This window comes from Ammospiza nelsoni, chromosome 23 (assembly GCF_027579445.1).
Source record: "Ammospiza nelsoni isolate bAmmNel1 chromosome 23, bAmmNel1.pri, whole genome shotgun sequence".
Taxonomy (NCBI): domain Eukaryota; kingdom Metazoa; phylum Chordata; class Aves; order Passeriformes; family Passerellidae; genus Ammospiza; species Ammospiza nelsoni.
The window spans coordinates 4,492,596-4,505,917 of NC_080655.1; the positions used below are offsets into that span (position 1 = coordinate 4,492,596).

Consider the following 13,322-nt stretch of genomic DNA (forward strand, 5'->3'; position numbering starts at 1 on the left):
ACACTTGAGAAAGTATTTCCTATTGGGTTTTTTATTCCCTCCTGAACAATTTCTAATAGAAAAGGACTGTATACAAGAGCACTCCTGTACAGAAACCCCTTATATCTACCAGTCTTGCTGGGTATTCCAAATGTTCACAATGTCTCCAGTGCTCACTGTCTCTCAGTAAGCACAGGAACAAGTCACCTTCTGCATCTATCTAAAGTCTCACTTGGGAAAAAATGCCATCAAAAATTTCAGCTAATAATGGACATGAGATGTTTACCATTCTTGGAAGATTATTCTTCAATCACAGGTAGGACAGAAATCTTTTATATAAAAATGTCATTAAAAATACCACAGTACTGAGAAACTCCCACAACACTGCACCTCTAATTCCACTCAACACAGGACCTGCAGTAACCATGGAACACCAGACTCACCTGTGATGTGACATTAAAATTCTGTGCATGAGGGTGGTTTGCTTTGGGTTTGGTTTGGTTTTGAGGCAGACCTGAGCTCCCTCTGCCTGAACCCACATTTGTAGGAGGCCAAAGAGCTTTGATCTGCAGGTGCTGTGCTCTGGCAGGCTCTGAGCAAGGGTGGCTGCTAACTGGGAGCACTGGGAAGGCTGGGACAGGTCTAGCTACCAAAAATGATTAATCCTTCAAAAAATGTGTGTGTCAGGAAGGGATGTTGACTCCAATCTTCACCCCTTAAACAAGGTAAAGTTTGCTCTGAATAGGAGTGACTCCTTCAAGTGCTCTGCTGGCATCTGCTGTGCTCTCAGCAGTGGCCAGGTGACAAAGCCAGGCCAGGTGACAAAGCCAGGCCAGCCAGACACTGAGGGTCCCTCACCCTGCAGAGCCCAGCCAGAGCAAACCACATCCCTGCCTCTCACACTGTGGTTCCTCAATCATCTCCTGTTCCTTCTATCAAGCACAACAATCACAACCTGCATTATGTTCTCTAGCTACACACAAGGTGGATTTAAGAGCCATCTGCACAGCTGGAATTATTAACTAAAGCTCATAAAAAATAACAAAGGGAGAAGAAATGAGCCATCACAAGGGAGGACACATCAAATACTTCAGTGTTAAGCATCCGAGTGCTGCAGGTACTAAGAGCAGGGTGCAAGCTTTTGCCATCAACACTTCAGAAAAATGCAGACAACACAGCCCACACATTTTATAGATAAAACAAATATACAAGGAAACACCTGGAACAACAAATCCTTGTCAGGTAGTTCCATAACAGTCCCTGAAGGCTTTGGAGATGAGGTTGGAGTGGCCTGGGCTTCAGTCTGGCAGATCTTCTCTCCCCACCTCGAAGGATTCCTTGCTGATCAACAGCAGCTCACGCAGCTCTTTGTTTTCAAGCTGCAAAATCAACATTTTTGCTGAAACTGAAATGAACTAATTCACAATTATCACAGAAAGGTGCTAATTTGTAGTTAAAAGATGCTGATTTTTAAAAAGTCCCACTCCTTCACAGATACATAAAGTTTGTGATGCCAACATTAGTACAGTGGAACTACATCATTTTAGTACTGGAACCATATAATTTATACTTTATCTTCTTCTGCCCTTATTTATTTATATATAGATATATAAAAATAATATGAACATTAAAAACTTGAAAATAAACAATTATGTTCTGCACTTCCTGACCATATTCCAAAATTTTTAATGTTTTAAGTTCTTGACACAAACATAGAAAACACAGAGAAAGTCTGGAGACCCTCAAAGCTCAATTTATCTTCAGCAACTGGCTCTGTTCTTACCTCCAACTGAGCTAGCTTCTCCTGAACTTTAAAGAACTGCTCATCATCCACTTGAACAGCTTTTCTCATCACCTCTCCCATCTCACATATTCTGTCTATTTGACTTTCAATTTCCTGAAAGACATAAAATTAATACATTCAGTAAGTTCAGACAAAAGCAACAGTCATAATGTATTCCTTCTAAATCACTTACTTCCATTTTCCTGATTTTGGATTCTCTTTCTGTTTTGAATTTTAATCATTTTCTCCCAAGCACTTGAAAGTCTTTTTGCCTTGTATACTTAAAGATAAGAACTTGTACCTCATTTTCCTTTATCAGCAGTCCTTTATCAGTGAAAACAGTGAAGAGAGAGACAGCAGCCAGCAAGATAAGGCACTCTGATCTAAAGGGAAATAATTTCAAGTGTGCCAAAGTCTGAGACAGCAGATTCAGGTTAATGTGAGCATGATTTTATTTTGCTCTATTAGAAAAACCTGACTGAATTTATTAAGACACCAAAAATAAATGTAAAGGTGATTTCAAGTGTGGAGTAAACAACTTTACCTCAGAAGGACATCCAGCAACAAAACTAAAGCAAGTAAGACCAGAGCCTCCAGAGGCAGATTTTACAGAATCTGCCTAGATGCAGCAATAATCCTCTGGAAAATGCATTTTGCTGAAGCTCAGAAATGCACATGGAACAAACACTGACAATTTCCAGTATGAAGCAACAGCTCCTGCTTGAAGAGCAATATATCACTTAACATGACAGGTGACTGGGTGGAGTTTCTTTAAGTGCCCTCTGGAAGATAAATTTATCACAGAGCAGAGAATTCACTTTTGAACTCCATTATTCAGAAAGTATGTAAACAAATTAGAGCATCCAGAAGACAGCTGGAGAACATGAGAGATTTCTGGGAAGAATGATTATTATTTCTCTAAACAGGAAGATATATATTCTTATACTAAGAATAGTTATTTTAAAGACATTAGCAGTTTGTTACTGTTCTCCAAACTCAAGGACTTCACCTGAAGTACTGAAGACTTTGCCTAGAAATTGAGATAATCAAGGGATATCCCTTCAAGGGTTCCTGCAGAGCCCTTTCAGCTTTGCATTGTCAAGTTTTGTTCAAATGTAAAACCCTGATAAACAGCAATTAATGCACTCAGGGAGGCACTGGAAAGCAAACATAGCTACACCTTCAGAGGAGTTAAGCAACTCAGAAAAGAGAACCAGGGAATTGCCACATATCAGTGCACAGGAACACATGACAAGAGTTGGCCTGGCTCCAGTTTCAATAAAAAAGATACAAGATATGAGATGTCACTGGGTTGAACCAACCTGCTGTTCTCTAATCGGACAAAAATGCATTTCAAAAAATGCCTAACACAATTCCTAAGTTTTAAATGGAAATTTAATGTTATTCTATTGTTACTCAAAAGCTAAATATGAAACAGGCAGCAGTAATCAGCAGCCACATCTCAGAGTTCTGTAGTCACTGAGCCCAGTGTGTACAAAGGGACACTTCAGGCCACTCCACACAGTATCTGGATTTAAAAACACTAGGGAGTGAAATCTCTTGAGAACTAAACATATACAGCTCACAGAGTTCAGGAGGGTTTTTCCCCTTTGTTACAGCTACTGAACAGGAATTATAACAACTTGGACATCCTTGATTTTACTACGGAGGATCAGGCACATTAAGCTTAAGCCAGGGAATGCAGCACCTGGTTGAAAGGAAAAGCTTCCACCTGGGCTGTGAAGGGGTTGTGCCTTTCAGTGTCCTCAGTTACAACCTGTGTGCTCTGAAAGGAACAAAGGGGAAAGTACCAGCAAAGAGAGTCAAGACTGGGAGAAAATGTATTTTGGAGACCAGGCATTGCAGGAATGGAAACAAAGATTGTGTGACAGCGAGCAGGGGACAGGGGTCTTGAGCACTCTCCTGTCCCCATCTCACCTTACCCCAGAATTAGCCTGATGGACTTTCAGGACTGGTTCTGCATCTTCCCGTTTTCTCCCTTCCAGCAGCTGTAACATCTGCTTCCTGTACTTGCTCATGATGAGCTCCAGCGCATCCTGGTGTTCCTCCAGTGAGACCCACAGCTCTGCAGAGCACAGCGCATCAGGCAGGGCCACAGCAGGAGCCCCGAGGCGCTCGCTGGGTACCGGCTGCGGGACCGGCGCTGCTCCGCCGCTGCCCGGATCCCCTCGGCCGAGGAGACTCCCTGACCCACCGGGGCATCCAGACACTCCACTGTCCTCCACAAGACCCTCCCGCCAGGACAGCCCCGCTTACCGCCCCACATCCCCCGGGGCCCCTCTGCGCATCACCCGCCAGGATCCGCCCCGGCCCCGCTCACCGCGGTTCTCCTGCTGCAGGTCGCGGATCTGCGTGTTCTCCTGTGCCAGCACCACGTGCGGCCGCAGCCGGGACGGGTCGGGCCGCTCCGCCGCGGGTCCCGGACCCTGCCGGGGAGACACGGGGGTCGGTCCGGCCGCCTCGGGCCTACCGAGCCGCGGGGGTCGTTCCGGCCGCCCCGGCCGCACTCACCTGGTCGGCGCAGCCCGCGCCCGCCTCCCGCATGGCGGCCACGCGCCGGTGCAGCACGGCCGACTGGTCGATGAGCGACTCGGCCGCCGTGTCGTGCTCCTTCAGCCGCTCCAGCAGCGTCCGCGCGTCCGTCAGGATCTTATCGATGGTGCAGCTCATGGCGGGCGGCGCTGCTCAGCCCCGCGGCCGGCCCATGTCCCTCGCGGCCCCGCCGCAGCTCTCGCCCCTCAGCCGTTCTGGCCCCGCTCCGGCCCCGCCGCCGGGCGCGGGCGGACGCGAACCCGCGGGGCCGGGACGCCGCTTCCGCCCGCGGCCACGGCGCCGCCAGTGCGCAGGCGCGAACCGGCGCGAGCCCGCCGATCCGCCACGGGCTCGCCTGGCGGCGCCAGAGCGCCACGGCCCGGCGGGGGGGCGGGGCCAGAGCGCGGAGGGGCGGAGTCAGCTAGGGAGGGGCGGGGCCAAGCGCCGGTTGGGCGGTCTGGGGGCGGGGCCAGCCCGGGAGTGCCTCCGCCGATCCCGGGGATGCTCTCAGCCCGGGGGATGCTCTCAGCCCGGGGGACGCTCGCATCCCGGGGGATGCTCTCAGCCCGGGGGATGCTCTCAGCCCGGGGGATGCTCGCAGCCCGGGGGATGCTCGCAGCCCGGGGTCTTTGGCTGAATTTGGGGTGTTTGGGGGCGTTTTGCGGCGAGGGGCACCGTGCTCCCCCGGCACACCTGCCCCGGTGGATGCGCCCCCTCCCCCGAGCCGCCCACGCCGCGTCCCGCGTGTCCGATCCCCGTGCCCGAGAGCCCCGGCGCGGCCGGGGGAGCCCGGGCCAAGGCCGGCTCCGAGCGGCCGCTGCTCGGCACGGGCTGTTTGCGGAGGGCCGGCGGCCCTGACCCCGGTCCCGCTTATCTCTGCGGCTGCTCCCTCCCAGCGCGATCAATCCCGGCTGGATCTGCGGGGCTCCCGTCTTATCTGATCCCGCTGTTTGTCCCTTCCACTGTAAACATCCGCCACTCGAAATAACAAGCTGTGCAATGCTGACTCGCTGCTTTGATTCTTATTTGCTAACTGAAGCTACTGTTGGTGATCCGGGCTGTCCTTGAGGCTTTGTGCCACAAAGTTTTGTTCAATAGCACCGACTTCATTAACAATGTTTTCAACAATAATATTTTAGCCTTTGATTTGAATCTTTTGAATTTAATTCCCTATTCACACAGACACATAAGAAAACTCCAGGATGCTTTATCAGATGAAGGTTCTTTATGATCCCAGAGATAATGAAGCCTGGTGCAGAAGTGCTGAATGAGATAATTTTATAAAAGCAACAATCTCAAAACATGCACACAATGCAAAAGAGGACAGGGCAAGCAGCTGCAGTTGGAATATTTCATCAGAATCAGATTAATTAGTGAAGTATGAGAGCTATTCTGCAAATTTGAGAAATGTAATCCTTCCGCTAGTTTGGAATTAAAGCCCAGACCATGGTTATAGCATATTTCACCTTCTGGTCCTTCCCTATTTTTCATCTTTTTAGAGAATACTAGAAAGTTAGCACAGTTTATCAGAATTCCTTTTTCCTAATAGGCAAGTCATGAGCACTTGGAAAACTGACAAATGTTACTGTGTGGACCATCCTGGCTGTGGAACAAGTTGGGTAAAGGTTGGGACAGTTGGGTCCTGTCCCAAAATGGACACACCATCCCTAAGCTGTGGCCAGGGCTGGTTTCCCCTGTCCCACTCCCACATTCTCACTTGACCCCTCGTGTGCAGCTCAGCACCTGCTGCTGCCTCCCTCTGCTCCATTCCCAGCTCTGTGCCTGCCTCCAGAGCCTCTCCCAGAGCACCCATTTCCCACAGCAGGACTGACACAGCTCCATGGAACGAGCTCTGTGTGCCACAGCCATCTTTCCCCTTTTCACTTTATCCAACACAGGGATTTCTGTGAAACCAAACTTGCAGTCCCTGAGGTTCCACTGGATTCAGGCACTCAGTGAGCCATTTAGAGATGGGGCACTGGCAATTCCAGTTCACATCCACAGGAAATCAGCTGAATGAACCCATGGAATGGGCAGTGTGAATCATTTCACCCCTGCAGGAGCTGCACCAGTGTCTGAGGTGCCTGTTGTGCTCTTGTGTTTATAATTCTGATTTAACTCACTTCCCCTGGTGTCAGAGGTGCCATCCTGGCCTTCCCTGCCCGTAGGGGTAGGTGAGAGCAGCACTGCTGTCATTTCAGGATCAGCTCATTTCCTCTGGGGCATTCTGGCTTCTAGGAATAAAATTCCAGGAGGAGGGAGATGAGACTCTACAGCACCACTGCCACACTGCCCTGAGCCCATCTCAGCCCCTCTCCAGCAGATCTGGACACAGAATCATTTCTCCAGCTCCAAGGGACAGCAGAGAGAGTTCCTGTGGCGCCAGGACACAGAGAGGATCCCAGCAGGACAAAACTCCTTGGTTTAAATGCTGGGAATGCTCCCCACCAAAACTTGGAGTGTGTAGCAACAGAGCTTAAACAAATCAACAGATGAGCATTTCTGAGTAGGGGTGCCTTGTAATTCCTTTGGCTTATCACAGCAATTCTGTGTAAACTAAATAGAATGTATAAATTTGGCCTCTCAAACTTTTTAGTGTTTAACTTCAATTCGATTAAACACTTATGTGTGTGTACAAAGTGAAAAATGGGGTTACAGGAGGTTAATGTTTTAATGCTTTTAATAACTCTTAACCACATGGCTGTATTTTGTCAAACAGAACATGGGGTTGCTGTAGCAGAAGTGAAGGCTGGATAGCAGAGTATGGGACACTCAGAACAACAATGCTGCTGTAGAGCCCAAACTGCTTCCAGGCCATCTTTGGAAAATCAGAAATAGTATTTCTGTGCTGGGATAAAAACATAGCAGTTCTGAGTACAGCTGAGGAGGCTCTTGCTAACAGTAAGAAAATCACAAAGAAAAGAATCTAGAGGGACATAAAGTGAACAAAATTGCTCAGGGCACAGGAGCACCTCCCCTTTGGATACAGGCTGAGAGGGCTGGGGCTGTTCAGCCTGGAGAAGGGAAAGTTGTGTGGAAACCCCACAGCCCTTTCCAGGGTCTGAAGGGGCTACAGGGAAGCTGGAGAGGGACCCCTCATCAGGAACTGCAGGGACAGGACAAGGGGAAATGGGTTCAGGCTGAAAGAGCAGAAATTCAAGTGATATACATGGAAGGAATTCCTCCCTGTGAGGGTGGGCAGGCCCTGGCACAGGGTGCCCAGAGCAGCTGTGGCTGCCCCTGGATCCCTGGCAGTGCCCAAGGCCAGGCTGGACAGGGCTGGGAGCAGCCTGGGACAGTGAAGGTGTCCCTGCCATGGCAGGGGTGGAACAAGATGGGATTTAAGGTCCCTTCACACCCAAACCATTCTGGGATTCTGTAAACAGACCGGTATCAAATGGCAAAGTCTGTGACAGATGGAGTGACATCTAGATTTTGGAAATAGAGAAAAGAATAAAGGGCAAATTTCTAGGATACTTCCTGGATCTTCAGTAAAATTATATTAATTGTAAGTGCAATCAGCACAGACAGAAACATTGTGCTCAGTATCTGAAAGCACAAGTCTCCCATGGTGATGCAGGTGGGCACAAGCTTTTTAAAAATGAATGTGACAATTCTCATTTCCATTACAAGTCCTTCCTTCTAACCCCAACTATTTCAGCAGCTACAGCTGTTTAAAAAGCAAACCAGCCCCTCTCACACCACACACCCCAACACTTTCTGACTGCTTGCTTTTCAAATGAAGTGGTAGTGTTAAGACAGCTCTCAGCTACTGTCACAATTTCACTGGTACTGCCTTCAACAAAAGTGTAGCACAGAGAATCACAGGCCAGGAGCCCAAAGGAATCCTCCTCTTGCATTTCCCATCCCATACTTCAAGGTGGATTAACATGGCATCGTGCAGAGTTGTCCTGTGACAAAAGTTATCACCAAGGAACTCAGTCTTAGTGTTCATCCTAATTATCTTGCTTTGATAAATCTTGAGGAGTCACCCACTGCACCACAGCACTCACACTTATGACTCTAATATTCTTTCTACTGTTAAAACAAATGTCCTCAAGATGGAATCCAGGCTGGAAAAAAGGAAAAACATTATCATTGATAAATGGACACATCCAGTTAATTCAGTCTCAGCAGCAAGACCATTGCTGATAAAATGCTGAGCAAGGCATTCCACAATAATTATTTTGTAATGCTTAACACAGTGTCAAGATCTGTTTTATGGAAATGAAGTTTTGGCTTCCCTTTGCTGTACCTACAAAGTCCTGCAGTGCCTGTGGAGTATTCTCTATGAACTACCAACTCCTGGGATTGTAATCAATTCAATTGACAGCTTTGCTTTCTTCCACCTTGCTGGAGCATTTTATTAACAAATCTTGGTCTTCCAGCCAAGGGGAAGCAGATTTGGCAGAGGGTACTAAAAGGGGAAGGTGTCAGGGTACCCAGGAACTTTGTGAAGGTTGAATGGATGGGTTTATTGTATCTACTCTGCACTCAGGCACTGCAGATTAATCTTAAAAGAATAAACAGGAGAAACTGTAACATTTTGTGGGCTGTCCTGAGATTTTCAGGTGAGTTTAAGGCAGTCTGGCTCTTGGACTAAATTTGACATCATGTTTAGTTCTTCAGGATTGGCCTTACAAGCCTGTAAGAAAATGACAGGTGAAACTGTCCAATGACTGCATGAGTAAGAAAAAACTACTCTTAAAAAGACCAACAATTGTTCTTCCTCTCTGGTCTGCCATTTCATCATTTAATCCCATGAAAGCATTTCAGAATTTAACAAGAACTTCCATCTTCTCATCCAATTTGTTTGTGAGGATTTGTCTGACACATTTGATGCAAAACAAAGAATATTTCTATTATCTGACACCAAAAACCAGTTCTCTGCAGGGCTAAATGGGAGCTGTTCACTGTGCAAGGTAACACCAACAGGCACAATCAGTACTTTGCAAAATCAGCTTTGTGCTGCTTCTCACCCAGGACTGAGAGCTTCATCCACACCCATGAACAGCAATCCCAAGAGTGTCAGCATTCCTGAACCTTTGGGAGATCTATAAATAATACAAGAGAGGAGAAACAGAAAACTTGTGGGTTTTTTCATGAGTTCCTCAACAAATTGGAAAGGAAATCCAAGGTTTTGGATCACAAAACCTCTGGCATGGATGTGTCTGCCAATATATTTTATGCCTCTGAACCATTTTATTTCTCTGACATGAAAATAGGTAAAGATTAAAATAAAAAAATAAAAATAGGTTGGATCATTTTGATACATGATCTGTATTGTTAATACTCAGCTTTCTGTAATATTGCTCAGAACAGTTTACCAACAGGAAAGATCTAATCCTGTAATGAAATAATCATTATTTTAATATAACCTTTAACTCACATAGAACAACAATTACTGTAATTAGCAATTAGTTTTTTGAGGGCTTTAATCATTTAGTATTTGACTCTTGCTTTCATCATTTAATGATTTACAGTAATGAGCTGGAACATCAGTATTTTGTACTGAAATGGCCAAAATAGTTGTCCAGGCATCCTTGCCCTCGTGTGACAGATCTCAGATGGCTTGGGGAGAAGTTAGCCAAGAGCAATAGACAATGCCATCACTTCTGCTTCAGTTCTACTGAAAAACAACAACAAAGTCACTGCTGTGCCTTGCAGTCAGGCTCAGTAGCTCTTGGAGGGCTGTTACTTTGCTGAGATTCTGCCCTTTGTTTGAGTTTTGTTTGACAAATGCTTTATAAATGAGCAGGAGAGGTGGTTTATGTTTCATTAATGAGGCTGATAGTGGTTAATTACTGAAGTTACGTAAACAATCCAATAGCAGATCAAGCCAAACGGGTCATTTATGTAGAGAAGACCCAGCTGGAGTGGATGTGATTTCCTTTAACTATTCAGTTACCAAATGAGTCCCAGACATGCAGAACCTCCAGTCCAGATGAACAAAGAATTGTGCTGACCTTGAAAATGGATTTTCTCAGTAGGTGTGGACCCAGGGAAGCTCTTCCTTCATCTCCATCTTCCTCACCCATCAGCTGCCCAGCCCATGGGGGTTTGGCTGCCCAGAGCTCCCAGTTTGCAGTGAGGCTGCACAAGGGCTGCAGCAGTGCCCAGGTCAGGCTGCTGCTCCAGATCTGCTCATTTTCTATGGCAAACATGTGTGTCCCTTGTTCCCCACTTCAGTGCCACTTCTGGATGTTGGCTCACGGCAGGAACTCCTTCAGCTCCTATTTTCAGGCCCTATCCATGAGTGACACTTTGTTTACTCACTGCTAGGAAAGCAAGCTTGGAGTTTGGTATTATTTCCTTCGCCACTGAAGTGGCTCTGGGCATGTTACTGACCAGAGACTTGAGCAGTGTTTTACAGAATTGATGTAGGTATAGAAAAATAACAGAAAACAGAGCTGGAAGAGCTTTCCAAATCCCTTTCCAAAAAGTCCTCTTTACAAACCAAAGCAACTCAGAGAAAACAACTCTTGGGTTCAATCTGGTTGCCCAAACTGATCTTCAAAACAGCCAGTGGAGAAGATTGTACAAGGAACTTGCTCCAGGGCTATTTTTACCACAGTAATTGCTTTCTCTAGTTTGTAATTTAAATCTCCCTTACTCCTAAATAACCTTTCTGGGTTTTGATTATTTACAAGCATGGAAAAGAGCTTATTTTCCTCTTCTTTGCAAGCAGTATTTTAGGTGACTCAAGTGTGCCCTCAAGTCTCCCATTTTTGTCATGCTAAGCTTTGAATAGGAGCAGTGATTTATTAAAATAATGTAAATATCTGTATTTACATAAATGCATGTATTTAGCCAGTCACCTGGTCTGAATCACTTCATGATTATGCAAAAGAGCTTCATTACTACAGTGTGGGAGTTAATTAACCTTGGGCTAGTGCTTAATTACAGCAATTAATTTCTATTACAACTTTTATATAATTATTTTATAAACTTATTTATATACTGATTTTAGAAACTGAATTTACCCTGAATCCAGCAGGCTTTATAAACTGAATAGAACAGAGATTTGATGCTTTTAAAAACCTGGGCTTCAGGGTTAAATCCCCTGAAGTCAACAGGCTCTAAATATCCACATCCTATAGCTAATTTGAACAGCTTATCAGTAATGTGCCTTCTATCAGAAAAAAATGCTAAAAATAAAAGTCAGTAGCATTTAAAAGCTAACCCCAGTATTTCACAAATCTCTGCTTGGTTTTCCAACTTTCATGAGAAAGGCTGGATGAAAAAGTCAATGGGATATTGTGAAAGAGATACTTCTGTGAAAAAAATATTTGTTATATCAATTGTAAAATTTCAGTTTTACTATTGAAATTTTTTTGACAACTTGACAAGTTTCTGTATGAGGCTGCTTTTACCAGAAAGACAAGTGCTGAGCATAATTAAGCTGAGAAGATAATTATGTTCATTTCTGCTGCATAATCACTGTGCTGCAGCTTCCCATCACCACACGTGATCAATGCAGGACATCTGAAAACTTAGAAAACCCCATAATATGCTCAGATAACATTTATTAGTCAATGCTGTTTGTTCTTGAAAGACTCAACCATTCCACTCCACAGACAGTCATAAATGGCACATGGAAATAAGCAGCTCTTCTCTGGAGCCCATGGAACAGAAATGTGTCCCTCCTTTGAAGGGTGGTGACCATTTATCCATGAAAACCTGCTGTCCCAAAAGAGTATTTTGAGTGACTTTGCTCACAGGAAATTATATTTTCCTTTTCCCATCTAATTCCATGCAGTATCCAACAGAAGCAGTTTTTCCTGAGGTGAATGGAGAACTGACCTTACACAGAAGGCAGGTGAGCTCCTCCTGCAACCTGCAGGGAGCACTGGAATAACATGATACCCAACCAGAAAATTCCCTATCCAAAAAGGTCACATCTACCTGGGAAACAATGGAAACACCAAACTGCAATATTAATTTATTAGAAGTTACTAATAAAGGAAATATTTGGGGTTTAAGAATGAAATTTTGCTGAGTTAATGGCAACGTGAACTGAAGTTCACTGAGGTTGCCAATGAACTGAGAGTGAGCCAGAGGAGTTTCTGGATCAGAACACAGAGAACAAGGTAAGTGTTTGGTGTTTGGAGGTCCTGGCCCCATCCAGACTTTCCAAATTAAATTATTATATCATGTAAAAATCTCCAAAGAATACTACTGCAATATTTTCCCTGCTTGGGAATTGAACGTTTTCCATCAGCACACGGAGATGTCAACGCAAAGCAACCAAAATGGGAGAATTTTGAATTCTAGCAAGAAAGCAGAATCTGAATGTGGGGCAGGAACTCAGAAGCAACCAAAATGGGAGAATTTAGAATTCTGAGAATCTGAGTGCTGGGCAGGCTCTCAGAAGCAACCAAAATAGAAGAATTTTGAATTCTAGCAGGAAAGCAGAATCTGAGTGCTGGGCAGGCACTCAGAAGCAACCAAAATGGGAGAATTTCAAATTCTAGCAAGAAAGCAGAATCTGAACGCGGGGCAGGAACTCAAAAGCAACCAAAATGGGAGAATTTTGAATTCTTGCAGGAAAGCAGGATATGAGTGCTGAGCAGGAACTCAAAAGCAACCAAAATGGGAGAATTTTGAATTCTAGCAGGAAAGCAGAATATGAGTGCTGAGCAGGCACTCAGAAGCAACCAAAATGGGAGAATTTTGAATTCTAGCAAGAAAGCAGAATCTGAATGCGGGGCAGGAACTCAGAAGCAACCAAAATGGGAGAATTTTGAATTCTAGCAGGAAAGCAGAATATGAGTGCTGAGCAGGAACTCAAAAGCAACCAAAATGGGAGAATTTTGAATTCTTGCAGGAAAGCAGGATATGAGTGCTGAGCAGGAACTCAAAAGCAACCAAAATGGGAGAATTCTGAATTCTAGCAAGCAGAACGTGAGCGCTGGGCAGGCGGGACTCTGGGAAGCAGTGACGTGAGGGTCCCCATGGCCTCTGTCCCTGATGACCCAGTTGTGCCGTGATTTATGTGGCTTTGCAG

The 13,322-nt window shown here is 45.5% G+C and overlaps 1 protein-coding gene across 1 annotated transcript; it reads right to left on the reverse strand.

Annotated features, from left to right (window-relative positions):
• Positions 1-15: 15 nt before the first annotated feature.
• SIKE1 (suppressor of IKBKE 1) lies at positions 16-4,595 on the reverse strand. The gene is made up of 5 exons (XM_059487895.1): positions 4,295-4,595; positions 4,104-4,209; positions 3,706-3,848; positions 1,763-1,876; positions 16-1,358 (listed from the first exon to the last, which is right to left on the reverse strand). The coding sequence occupies exons 1-5, from the start codon at positions 4,451-4,453 to the stop codon at positions 1,278-1,280; spliced, it is 603 nt and encodes a 200-aa protein (XP_059343878.1). The 5' UTR covers positions 4,454-4,595; the 3' UTR covers positions 16-1,277.
• Positions 4,596-13,322: the final 8,727 nt, after the last annotated feature.

Bases quoted from the DNA above. Each gene is read 5' to 3' on its own strand.
- SIKE1 (XM_059487895.1), bottom strand. From the start codon at position 4,453: ATGAGCTGCACCATCGATAAGATCCTGACGGACGCGCGGACGCTGCTG. The intron at 3,849-4,103 runs GTGAGCGGGGCC...TGTGCTCTGCAG, and splicing joins CCTGCAGCAGGAGAACCGCG to AGCTGTGGGTCTCACTGGAG. The intron at 1,877-3,705 runs GTAAGGTGAGAT...TATGTCTTTCAG, and splicing joins TCCATCAGGCTAATTCTGGG to GAAATTGAAAGTCAAATAGA.